Source organism: Amphiura filiformis, chromosome 13 (assembly GCF_039555335.1).
Source record: "Amphiura filiformis chromosome 13, Afil_fr2py, whole genome shotgun sequence".
In the NCBI taxonomy this organism is placed as follows: Eukaryota; Metazoa; Echinodermata; class Ophiuroidea; order Amphilepidida; family Amphiuridae; genus Amphiura; species Amphiura filiformis.
Window position 1 is genome coordinate 56,903,827 of NC_092640.1, and position 17,712 is coordinate 56,921,538.

Here is a 17,712-nt window from a genome sequence, read left to right on the forward strand (position 1 = left end):
TCGCGACAACATTAATCATTTAAACACCAATTACATGGGTTTACATTTACATGTGTCTGTAACGATATACCACGCAAATTAAATAGGAGAGCCGTAACAATATACGTCACTACTTTGTCTAATAGACCGATTTGTCTTTTTTGTGGAAGAGATATAACGCTTCATTATAGCCATTATATTGTAAAGTATAACACGTTAACGATGAGCTCATGGGTGTAGATTGGGGGGGGTGATGAATCCTCCAATATTTTGCCAGGGTGTTGTCCATACAATCATCCCCAATGTTGACATTATATGACCAAATTAACATTATATTTCGCCATTTTAGCCCCAAAATTACCAATTTTGCGCGCTTCGCCCGAACTTATTCCATATTTCAGCAGTTTCTTTAATATGGCAAAATGTTTCGCGCATTTGTAACAGAAACGAACATTATCCATTGTAGATAACTAGAGATCAATTTCTCTCCGGCCTAGAACTTTGGGAGAAAACTGTATATGGTCGAATCCAACCAAAAGTGTACACGGCATGTTCAGGGCCATAACTTAAAAGTATTAATCAATTGACATTCGTTTTTATATTGTGTTTATTCGCCTTGATCATACGCTTCGCGCCATATATAATAAGACCCCTTCTGGGAAAAATTTAGACACAGAGACCCCAAAACATGCTATTTTTACCCATTTTTTCAAGATATTTCTTAAGGTATTTTTAAAAACATCTAAATCAGTTATGAAAAGAAGTCATTGGATTGAATCTAAATTGATTTCCTGAAAGGTGTGTATTCAAAGATTGCCTGTTCAATTTTTCACATATTTGTACATAATTATGAATTTTTGTGATCATTTTTGAGTGGTATTTTTTACATTACCTACGAATACAATTTTTCATAGCACTAGATATATCTTTAAAAATGGAAATCACTAATAAATGCGCAATTGATACAAGCTTTGATATGTCCAATACTGAAATGCATTGTATTCGGACATCTTTATTATTGTGTTTAGCTGCCAGAAATTCAAAATGGCACAAAGGTAGGTTTGGTAAAAAATATGCATTACCTCCGAATACATGTTAAAAGCTGTGTCATTTCCACAAAGTGAGAGAATAGTAAACAATAGTTAAGGAATAGGTGCAGGGTAATACACTCTTTATTTCTACCAAGTTTCAATATCCTGCGTTTAAATATTTCTGAGATGTCAACAATAAAAGCAAGTATTCGTAGGTAAATTTTGGTAACCGAATATTACCTACGAATGCAATTTGACATCATGACAGTATTGTGAAACACCGCCATTCATGCCAATGCCCATATTGGTACATAACGAAGGTCTGTATGTTTGCTATCAAATCATATGTCAATGAAAGTTGCGAATTCACGTACATGCCCACCATGCAAAACCGAATACGGCTTAATTGTTGAAAAATATGTACTGAAATAGACGACGGTCTGCTCATTTGAATGAAAAATCTGATTCAAAGAAGATTAGAAGGGATAAATACTTGGATTTGTCAACTGTCATGTGTGCTTCATTTTAAATGTTTACCGACTTTCCGTTTTCTGAGTAATTTGTGTCCAAATTCATTTATTCGAAGGTAACTTTTGACGTTTTCGCTAAGGTTGGCTACGAATACCATGGAAAAACGACTGTTCTCATTGTCTCATGATCTAGACAACACAGTGATGGACCCTGGTATAAAGCTAATTGTAGTTGCCCTCAAAAGAAAGGCCACAAGACGTAACTGACTCCAAGATGGACTTCACAAGTCTGCAATAACGGTTTTAAGCGATTTGTGTGCAATTAATCAAATTAAAGTCACTTTATTGCCTTTGTTTCTTACTTCAATCCTCTTTCAACCGCTGTGAACCGACATTATTAATACATGATAGGGTCTTAAGTATCAATAAACGCACATAAAGAAAATATTACATTCAAAGTGCTTTATAAAATGAAGTTTTGATTGCGATATCCACCAAAAGTCTAATTCTTACCTACAAATACTGAAATGTTACTTACGAATACAGCATAATACATGACATGTGTAATGAAGTGTCCCTACCAATGGAAATTAATTGTCAAAACTTTAAGCGGTACCCCAGGACACTATTATTACCCATATACGGATTCATTCAACAATTATTTATTATGTAAAATTGCTGATTAACTACTTGTATATCAAAATGAAGTGGTCAAAATCTTGCTAAAAGCATCAAAAATTTTGATCTAAGGTAATAGCATTTATTCATTTGGACGTACCATCTAAAAGAGATCTAAAAACTACCATTTTATTAATTCATTACCATAATAGCCAAATTTAAACCTCTAAACTCATTATAGATATTGTTAAATCGCTCATGTTACCTACGAATACCCGGGTTTCTTCACCTTTTCATTGTATAAAGCGTTAGGTGTATGCGTATAATTCCTAATATTCTTGAACACATATTATATCCTACTCGTTCTTATACAATGTGTAAATTGATTCATACTCATTTGATAAATAAAATACAGAAACTGACCTAAACTTCATTTTCAAAAATAAACTAGCATAAATTGACAAAGATCATATTGATCGCGTTATAGAAATAAAAACAAATATTTTCTGGTTGAGCTAGCATTTTCCTGACACCCTGTGGTCTACATTACACGAAAAAAGCGTTAATGGGAATATTCCATTTGTTTTAGGTTGATTAGTATTGCGATAGTGAAAGCATCCTAGTGGTATTCGTAGGTAACATTGGGTTTTGATATCACATTTACTATCACACGTCCTGGATTTATTTTTCAAGATTAGTAATGGCACTTTTGGTTCCTATAAGGCCAATATGTCATCAATCAATGGGCAAAAGGAAAAATTGTGGAGACATTTTTATTTCGGACTTTTATTTTTGGCCCGTGGACACTTTTGGTTGGATTCGACCATATGTGACCCGGCAGCACAAACGAGCCGTAAATTCCCTAAAGTGTATTCTGTGTTACGGTGTAAAATGTGTACGAAGGTCGTATTCATCGATAACTTAAGCTGGCCCGACATCCGTCTTATTTTGATAGTCAAAAACTAATCAATAATCCTATTGTTGAAGTGGATAATAAGCTTCTACCTTAGATGGCCGGCTATAGAACTTTTAATAGCTCTGGTCTTTGTTTGCTTTTGCTAAATCCTGTTCAAGTGGTGGGTTACCAGGCATTGTATTTTGTACAGGTATGCATAACCAACAATTAACAATGAGAGAACTTTCTTAAACCTCGTTGACTTGGGGATGATTTGAAATGACCGCCAATTATGACTGTTTGATATATATTGCCAGCAATGTGGAAAAAGAGACACATGTAAAAACGTAAAAAGCTATAATTTTGTTGAAGGAGCAAAGTTTAACAAACCATAACTCCGCTTCTGGATATCGTTTGAAGTCAAATGATATACCATTTTTAAGTTTATGATGTTTATTTTTTAAACACGAAATAAAACAAAATTGACCGGGGGAGGAATTTACGGCTCATTCGCCGTAGACGGTCACATATTGTCTTACAATTGTCCCCCATAAGGTACTTCGGCATATTATGTTTCCAAATATATTTGGTTGATATGGAGTCAAATCATTCGTGTGCGAGTTTTATAAATATAAGCAATTTATGTTCCTTTAAATAATATATTCTCTACATTATAGTTCCTTGTTTACACGCATCATGCTGTTTTCCCTAATTAATTATTTTCGTTATTCTCCTTCGTCTGCTCTATTGGTTTTGACTTCCTTGTTTGTTTCTTGTTGTTCAGGCTATTATCAGAAAAACAGTTGAAAGAATAATACTAAACTTATATCTCATTTCCTAACAGATAATATTCTTTCTCAATTTGGTTTGAAAGTTTTTTTGGTAACATTTGCATTTCTTACCGTTATGTTCACTCTTTTCTTGATGAAAGAACGACATCTTTCTATGTCGTAGTTGTAGGGGTATGTGTGAGTGATTGAGAAGGTGAGTGAGTGAGTGAGTGAGTGAGTGAGTGAGAGAGTATGTAGGTTGATTGCAAGGCTCCGTCAGTTTGGATCCAAATGTTGCCAATCATGGTTAAAAACTTTTTTTGTTGTTATAGGAACTTGTTGTCAACAAATCGCGTCACTATATTTATACATGTATGTTTATCATCAATTTTAGGTCTACTATATACGTTGTGCAATTTTCACGATTAAGAGACACAAAAGAAATGGGTCACTACTCCTACCTACCAGAAACAACTTAAATACTGTAGCATTCAATAAGTAGTTCACAGCGTTCAAACGTTGCAGTGTATGTTATCTAAAAGCTAACAATGATTTATAATAGCTTTTACAAATTGAAATGTATCAGGTCTGGCACTACCATTGCCAAGTACCACAACATTGGAATTAATCAAATTTGATTTCGACATCCATGATCCGTCTGCTTTTGTATCAAAAGTTTTAATTATCATCTGTATCTTGAAATAGTGTTAACTATTACTCAGTCTTACTCCAAGTAACATACATTACTTCGTGATAGTCACGCCAGTTGCTTATTTACCAATCTCACTGAGCAGATCCAGTGTTTTATTTGTGATGTGACTTTGCAGTCTCGTTGAAGAGTGACGATATTTCTACGATGACACGACACCTCTCGTGGTTTGGTCATTAATCGTAAACCATGCCAAAACTAACAAAATCTAGCAAAGCAATATCACTGCGGATGCATGTATCCCATGTGATCCGATGACGCAATGAAGTTATAGAGCGTGTTTAAAGTGATGTTCGGTTACTATCTAGGTTATACGTTATACTTATGCGCATATGAGATAATGCCCCTGTCACCATTTGGTCACACATCGCCGGATTGGCCCTACGTACAAAAAACGGATGATAATCTTGTAAATCCGTTGTTGTTTGACAATGTTCGTTTTATGTTCGAAAGAGATGATGAACTCCACGGTGACTCTTAGTTTCATGAAACTTTGTTGCCCTGATTGAAGTGCCATATTGCATATGGTAAAATTGAAGTGGAAAAATCCCGCTAGGCATTGTTGATCAAAACTACAACTGTCAAACAACTTTATTTTGCATTTGAATATCGCACCATACCAGTCAATACACTACCATGATCTGCATGACTTAATGCATGGGAAGTGGAACCGTCTGCAGCTACAAAACTGAGTGGTTTTATTCAAATGAGTATAATTCATGTTTGGAACAAGCACCTCAAACAAAAGGCCTGCTTCATTTTGAATCAGCCTGTATCACCATTTGTCACGCCGTTCCACTTTATGTGTGCACAGATTTAAGATAAAAAAGATTAAATATACTGCAATAGACATCTCCGGGTTGAAGTGCAGCTTTAAGGTGTTAAGTTATATCCCAGCAAACACAAAACGTTTTCGACATCATTCGCAAAAGGTTATAAAAGGTTGTCAGAAAACGTGTAAATGTCGGGTTATATAAAGGGTATATTAAGAGTATATAACGTTTTCATAACCTTAAAAAACATTTTCTGATAATCTACTGCTCAGCAAACACAAATGTTTTACAGAAAATGTTTAAATGTCGGGTTATATAAGGGTATAAAATCGTTTTAATAACATTCCAAAAACATTCTTGAAAACTTGATACAAAACATTCTAAACAGAATGTTATTGGGGTTGAACAAATATTTTGCGAAAAATGTTTGCACAAAATATTTGCAGCAACGTTTTAAAAACGTTTTCATGACCTTTATATAACCCGACATTTAAATGTTATTATAAGGTTTTGAAAAAAATATTTTAAGAACATTTCTGTGTTTGCTGGGTTCAAATATTTTAACATAATGTTATTTAAGTATTGACAAAATATTTGGTAAAAATGTTTTTAAAAATAGTTTACAATAACATTTTTTGAAAACATCTAACAAATATTTTTGTAGTGTGTTTTCATACAAAACGTTTTAAAACGTTATCATGCCCTTTATACAACCCGACATTTTAATGTTATTAAAACGTTTTTACTGAAACCAAAAGCCTAAATATAACTTATTTAAAACGTTTTTAAAACGTTTTTGTGTTTGCTGGGATATCACTATTAGGCTTGAGCGATCCATGGAAATACGACGATGAACTATTGTAATGGTATATTTTCTCTCCTTATATGACCTTTTTGTTATAATATTACCAAAATTTATCCGCACGGCATCGGTTTTGAGTAAATATTCGCCCTACTTGATTGTAATTTTCAGCTTTGAGAACGCACTCCATTTTAAGGTGTTTACGGGTCAACCTATGTTGTGTTTTCGATCATTTGACATCTAAAGTATCTAGTTCCACCTAATATTGGTGGCGTTTAACTGTGAGAGTTCTGAATATAAAAAAATAGCCATGTTAGCCATTTTCCCATTGAAACTGGTGTAATAGATAATTAGTGGTATTGAACTTATAGGGCTGTGAAAGATTTAGGAAAAGAATCAAATGAGAACCATTTACATGCTCAGTTACATATATGAGCATAGCAGTAATAACAAGTAGTAGCAAAAATACCATAATTATATTATTGATAATGATGGAGGTAATGATGGAAATTAAAAAAGGGGTTAATCTGAACAAAATTAAACTTTCCATTTCATTACATTACTTGAAGAACTGCTAAACCAACACAAAAATGTTCCACTTATATTACAAATTATGTTTCTCGACAAGGCATATCAAATGGTTAAAAGTGAAATTGATAGAAATGTCATGTAGTTCCAAACCACTGCGTAAGGGTTAAAGCTTTGAATGGAGAAATATACCCTGTTGATATGGGTTATAGTGACAGGCTCATTTTATACAAGACCCGTCATTTCTGGCTGTCATAGCCATCAGTTAGGAACAAAGTGAGACGACACCTTCCTAATGAAAGAAGAAAATATACCTGGATATACAGGGTCACAATGTCTCCTTTTATTTATTGATACAAGGGAGGAAGCGTCTGGAAATAAAGACTGTCTAAAAAGATAATCGGAGGCAATTTAGATGACATGGAAACCAGGATTCACGTTTATGCTTTATTGGTTTGTGTTCAAATTGACAGATTTTAAATGAGAATTATGGTACAAGGAATACAAACAAAATAATATGATGGCACTATACGCAATACACGGTTCGTGCACGTAGACCTAGAGAAAATAATTTGAATTATCATTTCGAAACTTGCTCATCACTCGCAAACGCACCAACAACACTCACCCACCCCAAACATCCACACACCAGAGTACTTACAGTCCTATTCGCCGTAGAAGTGACGTAATAATCTCCCATAGCAATAGATGAATACAATTTTTAAATATATCGCCCTGCGCTCTAACGTTCACGCGGCACCTATGCGCTGAACCATAGATGTCAAATAACAGGAATAAAGACCTGGATCGTAATTCTGTAGAATAATTAGTATCATTGAAAAGAGCGGTATTGTATTCAATCAATGATCGCAGACATACACAGGTATTAGTGCAACCTGTTTGTAGTCAACACCCTTGGACAACATAAGGCCTCTAGAAGATGGATATGGCACAGCCACGATGGAAATCATCACAACCAGATCGACTACATCCTGGTCAAAAATCGTTTTGGCTCTGGTATTAATGTTGCAAGAACCCGCAGCTTTCCAGGTGCTGACGTAGGAAGCGACCATGATCTTCTGATGATGACCTTCAGAGTGAGACTGAAAAATCCAAGAAACCCAAGCAAATCAGGGTCAAGTTTGTCAAAAGAATGAATTTGCAGCTAACATCGGAGGGAAATTTGCACCGTTGATCTGCCTGAATGATACAGATCTGGATTTGGACTCCTTAACTGACACCTTTAATACTGCTCTAACTAAGACTGCCTCCGAGCTTCTGGGCAAGCAAACACTGCCATGTAAAGAAGCCATGGAGCACAAAGGAAATGCTGAAGCTCTGCGATAGGAGAAGAGAGTTCAAGTGTAAGCGATACAATCCAGATGGTGCGAGAGAATACAGGAAGGCCAACAAGCTGGTTAAGAACGGCATTAAGAGAGCGTAGGAAAACTGGATTGGTCAGCAGTGTCAAGAGGTGGAGTCCAGCCTGAACAAGAACAATAGTAGAATGGCATATCAACTGGTAAAAAACCTAACCACTGTAAAGAACAGCAGATCTGCCACTATCCAGGGCAAGGACGGGAAGTGTCTAGTGGAAGAAAAGGAGATCCTTAGCAGGTGTACACAATATTGCTCCCAATTGTACAACTATGAATTGCAAGGTGAGGCATCTATCCTAGACTGCCCACAGTATTACCCAGATATTGCAAGAAGAGGTGGAAGTTGCTGTGAAAGCACTGAAAAAAAGGGAGGGGGGAAGTCATCAGACATAGACAACATTCAAAGTGAGCTTGTTCAAGCAGCAGGTGATGCAGCTATTGATGTACTTACTAAGATATGCAACAACATTTGGAAGACAGGCAACTGGCATACACCTTGGACACAGTCACTAGTGATCACGCTCCCCAAAAAGGAAACCTCCAGCTTTGTCAAAACTATCGGACAATCAGCCTCATCAGCCACCCGGCCAGCAAGATAATGTTAAGACTCATCTTAAACAGACTGAAACCTCTGGCAGAGAACATCATTGCTGAAGAACAGGCAGGTTTCAGAGCAGGAAGGAGCACAACTGAACAGATATTCAATCTTAGAATACTATGTGAAAAATATCTCCAACACCAGCAGGATCTATACCATGTCTTCATTGACTTCAAGAAAGCGTTTGATATGGTGTGGCATGCTGCGCTCTGGGCAGCTATGAGAACCTATAACATCCGCCCAACACTAGTGCGTACCATCGAACAGCTGTACAGTAATGCCATGAGTGCAGTGTTGGCAAATGGAAGCATAGGCGACTGGTTTTGAACATCAGTGGGGGTTAGACAAGGATGCCTGCTATCACCAACGCTTTTCAACTTATTCCTTGAAAGAATCAAGGCTGATGCGCTTGAGAACCATGAGAGAATGGTCATCATTGATTGGAGAAAGAGCAGTACTCTGTGAAGTGATCAAGTTCAGACCAGTCCATTCTTTTATGTTGTCTTCTATAGTTGATGGGCACGACCTTGGCATCAGCAAAGGTGAGTAATTAGCTCCTGGAATTGTGCACACATCACAAGTTTGCATTATCACCCAACTTGACAACCTGGAAGCCTTTCAAAATTGCATTTTATTATTATTATATTTTGATTGACGATCGTTCGGACTGAGGACGTTTCGGACTGAGATGCTTGCACCCTAAAGACACTTCCAAAAGCTTGTGATGTAAGCAGATTCATCAACCGTGCCATAGTATTAGTAGAGTCTTCAGACATTTTGGATTAATTGGTGCAAAATAATGCAAATTAAAGGCCCATTCAGCGATCCCAGCGTGAGTGTAACAACATTAAATTTGTTTTTAAATTGCCTAAAAGTGCATTCAATTTGTCATTAGATTATTTTTGAAATGACAAATTTAGTAAAACCCGAAGAAAACAGCAGTAGTGGCCAAGTTGAAGGGAGATTCAAATACATGCAGGTAAATTACAGATTCATGTAAAATGTCTTCTATTGTCTTTAGTACACGGCTTTCAGACTAACCACTAGAAGGCTATGTTGCCCCATATAAGTTAAGGTGCACACTTACATTCCTCCAATGAGCAAATTGCTGAATGGGCCTTTAAGATCATGCACCAAATAGAGCTTTCGCAAGCTAAAAACTAAAACGTCGATATCTCAGAGTTAACTTTTGACAAGATAACTCAAGATATTCAAGCAGAGATAAACTTTTTGCATATGAAAGTAGGAAAATAATAGTGTGATCAGAAATGCTTTTTGCACATATTTTTCAGTATTTTTGAAAATGAAAAGCTAACTGAAAATCCTACTCCGAACTGACTCTTTGTATGTTGTCACAAAAACATCGTGACAAAAGTGTTTTTTTTTTCTAACGAAATTGAAATTGTTTGTTTAAATTACCATAGGATTCTTCGTCTCATACCCTTTCCAAAAATCCAGTTTTGTATACTTTGGACTTCAGAAATAATGAAGTCGGAAAAGGTCTGTGTTTATTTATAAACATATTAAGGGAGTATTCATACTTTTGCGGTTCGTCGTTGGAGATTATGGAGAAAGGGAATCTATGTTTTAACACCCCAAAAGCCGCCTGACTATTTTCATTAGTATATAAATTGTCTGACTGAAACAAGCCCCACTTAGTCCAATGACCTATGCATTATGAACTGGTAAATGTTTATTTCATCAGTTCCATCTACTGGTCTGAAATTATTGGGAGACTACAAGTTCATTGAACAAGAATTGGAAATTTATTCGGTTGATACTGCCCTCGTTGAATTAGAATAAATTAAACTTCTTCACGATTACGTCATCGGGAATGAGATTGTGAAGGGTTGTTCCGGGGCTAGATCACTTCACGTCGGTAGCTGGAGCCTACAACACACAATTTTTATATATTTTTTTTTTGCTGTGGTCAACGGCTGGTTAGTATTCTGGATGGGAAGGTCTTTTGGCACGTGAAATTTTGGCGGGAGGGAGAATCGAACACCAGATTGGCATGGGGTGATTAGGCTGGGCCAATCTACGTTCTCAAATTTTCTTGTTCTTTATTAATAATACAAAATATTAATAATAATAAACAGTTCAAGTTTTTCGAGTTTTCGTAGCTCCCTAGTTGCTGCGTTCGTATTCTGTGTAGGCTGTCCTATTGTAATAGATTCAAATCTACTGATCAATGTAGTAATTTAAGACAATGGATTCATTATGTTTAACATAATGGTAATCATGGAGCATTACAGTAGTGCTCTGATCAATAACAGTACCGACAATTAATGCTAATTTATTGTGTTTTGGTATGTTTCTTTGTTTGTGTGAGGGGTCCCCGGTGGGGGATCTCAGTGTCGGGAGGTATGAGTGAAGAATATGTTCTTTTGGTCAGTATCCCCGGGTTATTAAATTATATCCTTTGTTATACCATCTTCAGACTTGTGATCAACTATATCTCTTCCTCAATGAATGGTATAGCAAATTTAATACTAACATGTCTCTATCATGTGTTGTTTGGAAAAGAGATTTCTTTAAGGTTATAGGTCATCATAGGTCAGGTTATATGTCACCTGGTTGAGGTCAAATTTTACCCCAATTCGATATTTGGTCTAGTTTGTCTTTTTACTGGATATATAATGCTATGATGGACATAATAACATTTCTTGGGAATGGATGTTAATGGTGAGTACAATTTAGATTGGTTTGTCCAATCCATTTCAACTAGACAAAGGTAAAATTGGTACCAAAATCACAAAAATGAAGCTTACGAAAAACTAGCTAATCTGATGGTATAGGTGAAGAGAAATGCAATTTTTTCAACATAACTGTAGTTTGGTTGTGGAAACTTTTTACCTATGGCTTAATTAGGTTTCAGGGAAATAATGTCGCTAGTTAAAAATACAAAATATAGCTTAACATTGAGAATAGAAGCATTTTAACCAGTTCGTTTGTTGATAGGTGTGGAGCACTGAAAATCACCAAGTTCATGAAGTCATCAAGAACCACTTATTCCCATTTTACATATCAACATTATTTCTCTAATGCGTTTGCAACATGTATCCAAAATTTTAACGAAATCCGTTGATAGTAAGCTTTCCAAAATGAAGTGAATTTAAAACATTGGTGATGTACCACCTTTTGGCTTCTACCTGTAAAAGCATGTAAGCTACATTGATACCGATGCCACCAATAGAACGAGAAGATTTACCCCTTCATTTTGCATACTACTATGTCCAATTTTTTTCTCATTTCTTCACAAAATGCAAAAAAATGCGAACAAAATTCAATGGGTGTAGTACCCCCTTAAAGACAATTTACAAATATAGAATGATGAATTGTGTCCTTGAAAATGAGAACATTTCCAGGACATTGACATCTCAATTCACTACAACTCTTATAACTATTACACTGCGATGGTATTCATTGCCTATATGTAATAGGGGTCTAATAGTGTTATTGTGCCCTAAACATGCTTGATATGGAATATCCGCACGAGTTGTAAACTGGTACAGAGAGGTTACTCAAGGGGAAACCGATTGTTCGCTTTTCCTCTCATGTGCTTGTACTCTCATAACCAGATGCAAACAGTAATTTGGAAAAATACAAATTAGAATTATGTAAAATACATTCAAACATGCAGAATATTTTTCAGTGGTTCTTTATTTTTATCCCCTTGACGTACAAGTAGCAGAAATCAATGTACATACGTTAACATGATAACGTTTAACATTCCAATGATTTATTAAAAGCTAATAGGTCTGTCACACTACGACGGACTGGATCAACGTACATCACCGAATACAAAAATATTTTATTCGGTGGAAAAATCACCAGTCCGGCAGAAGATTCGGTGGGATTTTGGGTCCGATTCCCGTTCGTCTCTCTATGCGTTGTGGCCGCTAATAATCCTGCAGGCGTCTTATATCCGATCGTTCAACGTCCGACAAATGATCGGATTTGGGGGTCCGATTCCCGTTCGTTTCTCTATGCGTTGTGGCCGCTAATAATCCTGAAGGCGTCTTATATGCGATCGTTCAACGTCCGACAAATGACCGGATTTGGGGGGTCAACGTCCGACAAATGTGCGGATTTGGGGGTCCGATTCCCGTTCGTCTCTCTATGCGTTGTGGCCGCTAATAATCCTGCAGGCGTTTTATATTCAATCGTTCAACGTCCGACAAATGACCGGCGAATCCGTCGCATGTGGCACCAACAGGGACGTCCACCCTATCAGAAAAGTGGGGGAGGAGAGGGTGTTTGAGAGGGTTTTGACCCCTTGGAGGCAGTGACGTAGCAAGCACCTTTTCAGAGGGTGAACAAAGTGGGGAAAGACAACTTTTAAGGGGGAAAACTTTGACGAAAATGGTCAAATATTGGCTAATAAGTACAAAAGGGCTACAAATCTGATATATCAGGGCAACCAGTGTCCGGGGGCAATAGAGGTGAGAAACCTTGAAGGACAATGAAGGCCCAATTGAAGCCATTTGTCATTTTTTGGATCAATTTTAGCACTATTATTGGGTACTATTTTAGTTTGAAGCAGCCGCAAATTGGTGAAAGAAAGCCTAATTGAAGCCATTGAAAAGTTTTCACCATTATTGTATAATGTAAACAATTGTTTTAAAAATAACACTTGGATGTCCATAGCAGAAGCAAAAAGGAAGACTTGTCCATTTTTCAAAATGAAGGTCCAATTGAAGCCATTTGCATGGGGACTTTAGGGCCTATTTACATTATTAGGCCTAGGCCTATTGTGTAAAAATTGAGTTTTAAAAATGGAAAATTTGGAAAATTGTTTTTGGTGCATCATTTTTACACTATTATTACCTTAAACAAAAAACAAAGAAGGCCCGAACTGAATTTGCAAAATTTAAAATGTTACACTGACACTTAGATATAAGAATTCAGACTCGTAATTTCAGGTAAAGCATGCATGGATTGATATGTTGAAGTCAGTAATAGACCTAAGTCCGTCTTAAATACTGACTTTGGTGACAAAATGTCACGGGCCCTACATATCGACGGGCCGGCAGTAGGCCTAATTTTCACAGGCTTTTGGGCCAAGGAACCACATTTAAGCACTGCCTATAATAATCACGGGCCTATACGTAGGCTTACTACTATCCTGGGCCTACTCAATAACGTACAACGTACCTTTTCTAAGTTTTCTCTTCTTTTTTCTTTCTTGTCAATCACTAAAACTGGTAGGAATTTGATATTGCGTCCTCTACCCTTCAGAAAGTGCCCCTCCCTCATTACTACTTACATGCATAGGCCTACTAAATTACGCGCAATTTAACTTTTTCTCTTCTCTTCTCTCAATTTTTCACACTTTCTTTTCTTTTTTTCTCTCCTTTCCCCCTTTTTTCTACTTGTTAGTCACCAAAGTACGGGGGGGGGGTATGATATTGCGTCACACACCCTTCAGAAAGTCCCCCCCCCCATCCCATGATCGATGCACATGTTCGCCATAGGCCTACATCCGGCACAAGCGCCTGCGAAACCTTGCAAACACCTGCGGTATATAAACGAAAGAATAACGAACAAACCCAGGGTATATATACCCCGGATATATACAGAACAGTACGAACACACATCGGACAACTTCCGAACATGTGAATTCGACACACTCCGTTTCAAGTTTTGTGCATGCACAAAACTTGAAACGTATAGTCGACGGACTAAACAAACATCACCTAACACGAAACGCATTTGGCGGATAATAGCAGGACATATGAAGAACATAAAACGAACATTGACGAACACTAACGGATTTGCTAAAATACCATCCGTTTCTTATACGGAAGACCGATCCGGTGTAGTGTGACACTAAGACGGTATGTGTCAACGTACATCACCGAATGCAAAAATATGCTATCCGGTGGTGAAGGCCTCACAGGAACGTATTTGCAACGAACACGGGCCGAGTGCAACGAACATGAACGAAAGAAGAGCGAACAAACCCCGGCAATATGCAGCACCATACGAACACACATCGGATAAATACCGAACATGTGTATTCGGTACACTCCGTTTCAAGTTTTTGCATGCACAAAACTTGCCGACGGATTAACGAACATCACCTAACACGAAACGCATTTGGCGGATGATAGCAGGACATAAAAAGAACATAAAACGATCATTGACGAACAACAACGGATTTACTAAAATACCATCCGTTTCTTGTACGGAAGACCTATTCGGTGTAGTGTGACAGGCGCATAAGTTTGAATTATAATCAAGCAGATTAATCAATCTTTTAAGCATATGATGCGATTTGCACATGGATACAAATTGTGTAAGTTAAAGTAAGTAAATGTTGGTGTCTGTTTGGTACAACCATGGAATATCACAACTGCAAGGAGAGATGAATGAATCCTTTTGGTTTTTGAGACAATTATACTATATGCACTAATATATAACATGAGTAACTTAAAGTGTGCAAAGTTAAGCTTGAAAAGGTAAATGGAGAGCATATTGTATTACAAAGAAAGTACAAAAAAGGCTCATAAAAATTAAGCACTGGGGTCTGTTTTCGAACTTTTTTTAAACAAAAACTGAATCAAAAGTATTTCCGTTGTAGTAATGTCTGCAACCATTTGGATATAATTTGGATATATTTTTGACATTTTATGTATTTGTTCTCTTTCAAAAATGTCCAGATAAAATATTATTTTATAGAGAAAATTTACCAAACATGTGATTTTAATGTAAGTTGATGTTTAAAGGTACCCAATTGGCTACCTTTTACCTTGCTTCTGAAAGGTATCCAATTGGCTGCATTTTACCTTGCTTCTGAAAGGTAGCCAATTCGCTGTAGTTAGTGATGATATAGTAGGATTAACTACCATAGCAATAGGTGAATACAATTTTTGAAAATATTGCGCATTTTGGCTCTTTGGAATAGTTTATAGTTGTTAATATAATGTTTATCTGATAAAGAATAAGCCAGCATCTACTACTCAAAATATTAGACCTGCCTGTTGTCTGTCACACGGTAAAGGATAGTAAAACCAAAAGTATGATATCGTTAATTTAGTGTACGAGTCGCTGTACTCGTATGATTAACCCGATTCAAATATTCTTGCTACATGTCTTATGTTGTTACTTTGCATTCGGGTGCACTTTTCCTGCGTTATTGCCAAGTACGTCATTAGTGATTGTGATTCATGAATAAGGTATAAAAACACGTTTCAACCCGGATTCTTGAAGATGGTTCTTTGTTCTTTAGGGGATCTGTACACGATAAAGACCAAATATCATTCTGGAATGGTAACACGCAAACGGATTTTATAATCACCAACGTTATTGTAATCCTTCTTGTTAGAATTCAATGAAATTAGGGTTAGGGCATTTCCTTTTCTTTAGGTATTTACCCGTTTGATTTTCATTATTCAATTGTTTTTGAGCACTTAGTGGGACTCAATAGCAGAGAAGATAATGCATACTATGTTTTTTTCTTTAAAAACTGAATAATAATGATACTCAAACTCAAAGTCTATAGTTGCTACACGGCAAAACCTGTTGCACCCACTTATGTTTGGAAAACGTTTCTTGGAACCACATTCAGAAGTATGATATGTATATTTTGCAAGTAATATTGATATATATATAAGGGGCTGTGCAATAATTATGTGTACCCCGGGGTGGTGATTCTCAAAATGGTCTGCCAAAAATCGCTCGCCCCCCCTTGGTCGTGCCCAAATTTCCCCCCACATTTTGACGTGCCAAAAAACATTTGCCCCTCTTTTGATGTGCCAAAATTCTTTGCCCCCCCCTTTACACATGCAAAAATTTGCGGAACCCGAATTTAAAACCATAAATTGTCTTATCATATCAGGAAGTTTTGCATATTTGTTCCTAACGTTTTCCTACCCCATTTTAGGGCGTAAAATAGAAATGGTGGCCCAAATATCTGTACCAAAATCACCCCCTTTCGACCTGCCAAAATCGCTTGACCCCCCCTTTCGACCTGCCAAAAAGCCTTCCCCTTTTTGGCCTGCCAAAAATCTTTGCCCCCTATAATTCACCACCCGGCCCATGGGTACACATAATTATTGCACCGCCCCTAAAGCAAGGGGTGTCTGATTGACGCGGACTAGTTTTCGCCCCTTCAGTAATTTCGCAGATGCTAAACGTAGCCTATTATGCCTGTGTCTTTCCGGTAAAATGTTCAGTTCTGAGCATCTGACACCTTATCATTATGCCTCCAGTAACCATTACAGTTAACACATCAATGGTCTTTGCATTGAAATCAATGGCATTTTGGTTGAGTTTAGATAAGATTAAAATACTAGAAAGTGTGCTGTACATACCGCCAAAACTGTGTCATTTTCTTCAAAATATTTTAGAAAACAAACATAGACATATCCTATATGAATAGGTTAGACTCGTTTTTCCTGAAGGTATATGCAAGGTTGCAAAGAGTTAGTAGTCTCTCTTCTAACAATATGTGATGTGAATATAAGCAGGTTGAACTAAGGGTACGACAGCAAAATGAGAGAGTCAGAGACAACAACTGCTTATATATTTTATTATAACCAAATATTCCTTGTTTTGATCCAAATGACCTCATTTGGACGTTTACTATACTGGAAATATTTATGTTGTGCCTGTAATATTAAGTATATATTGAATGAATACTTATCCTGGAAAATCAAGAAGGTGATACAAAATAGTTTGGTAAGGTGCAGATTAGTATACATTAACACCCACAAACTGTTACACAATAATGAACATACAAGTTATTCTTTTAACAGTCATTGTCGCTGATACAAGTGGTACATAACAAAAATATAGGCCTATAATGTTGATAGCATGTTACCTCAAGATACTGTAGCCACATTTTTAGCGTCCCAACAATTTCGGTTTGTAAGATAAAAATTCTTGAAATTTTGGACCAAAAAACCTCATGAAACGATTAACACATTCACAGTAAATGGAAACTTGTAACTAAAACGACAGTTTGGACCTGTGATCTTGCGCCAAGATGATCCCGACAATTTTATATGTGCATTTGTTTCAGGGCCTTGGTGTTCTTTAATGTGGACATATTTTCATGGGATCTTATATAAGACCATAAAAATCTTTCACCAAAGATCTAAACCACAATAACGTGATGCGCCAACGAGATCCCATTTTTCTTGCGGTTTTCTTA

General features: G+C 36.7%; 1 protein-coding gene across 1 annotated transcript; it reads left to right on the plus strand.

Annotated features, from left to right (window-relative positions):
• Positions 1-8,082: 8,082 nt before the first annotated feature.
• On the plus strand, positions 8,083-8,553 carry LOC140167778 (uncharacterized). The gene has a single exon (XM_072191069.1). It carries the CDS (start codon positions 8,083-8,085, stop codon positions 8,551-8,553), a length of 471 nt encoding a protein of 156 aa, XP_072047170.1.
• Positions 8,554-17,712: the final 9,159 nt, after the last annotated feature.

Excerpts from the sequence above, each read along its gene's own strand:
- LOC140167778 (XM_072191069.1), top strand. The coding sequence starts at position 8,083 with ATGGCATATCAACTGGTAAAAAACCTAACCACTGTAAAGAACAGCAGA.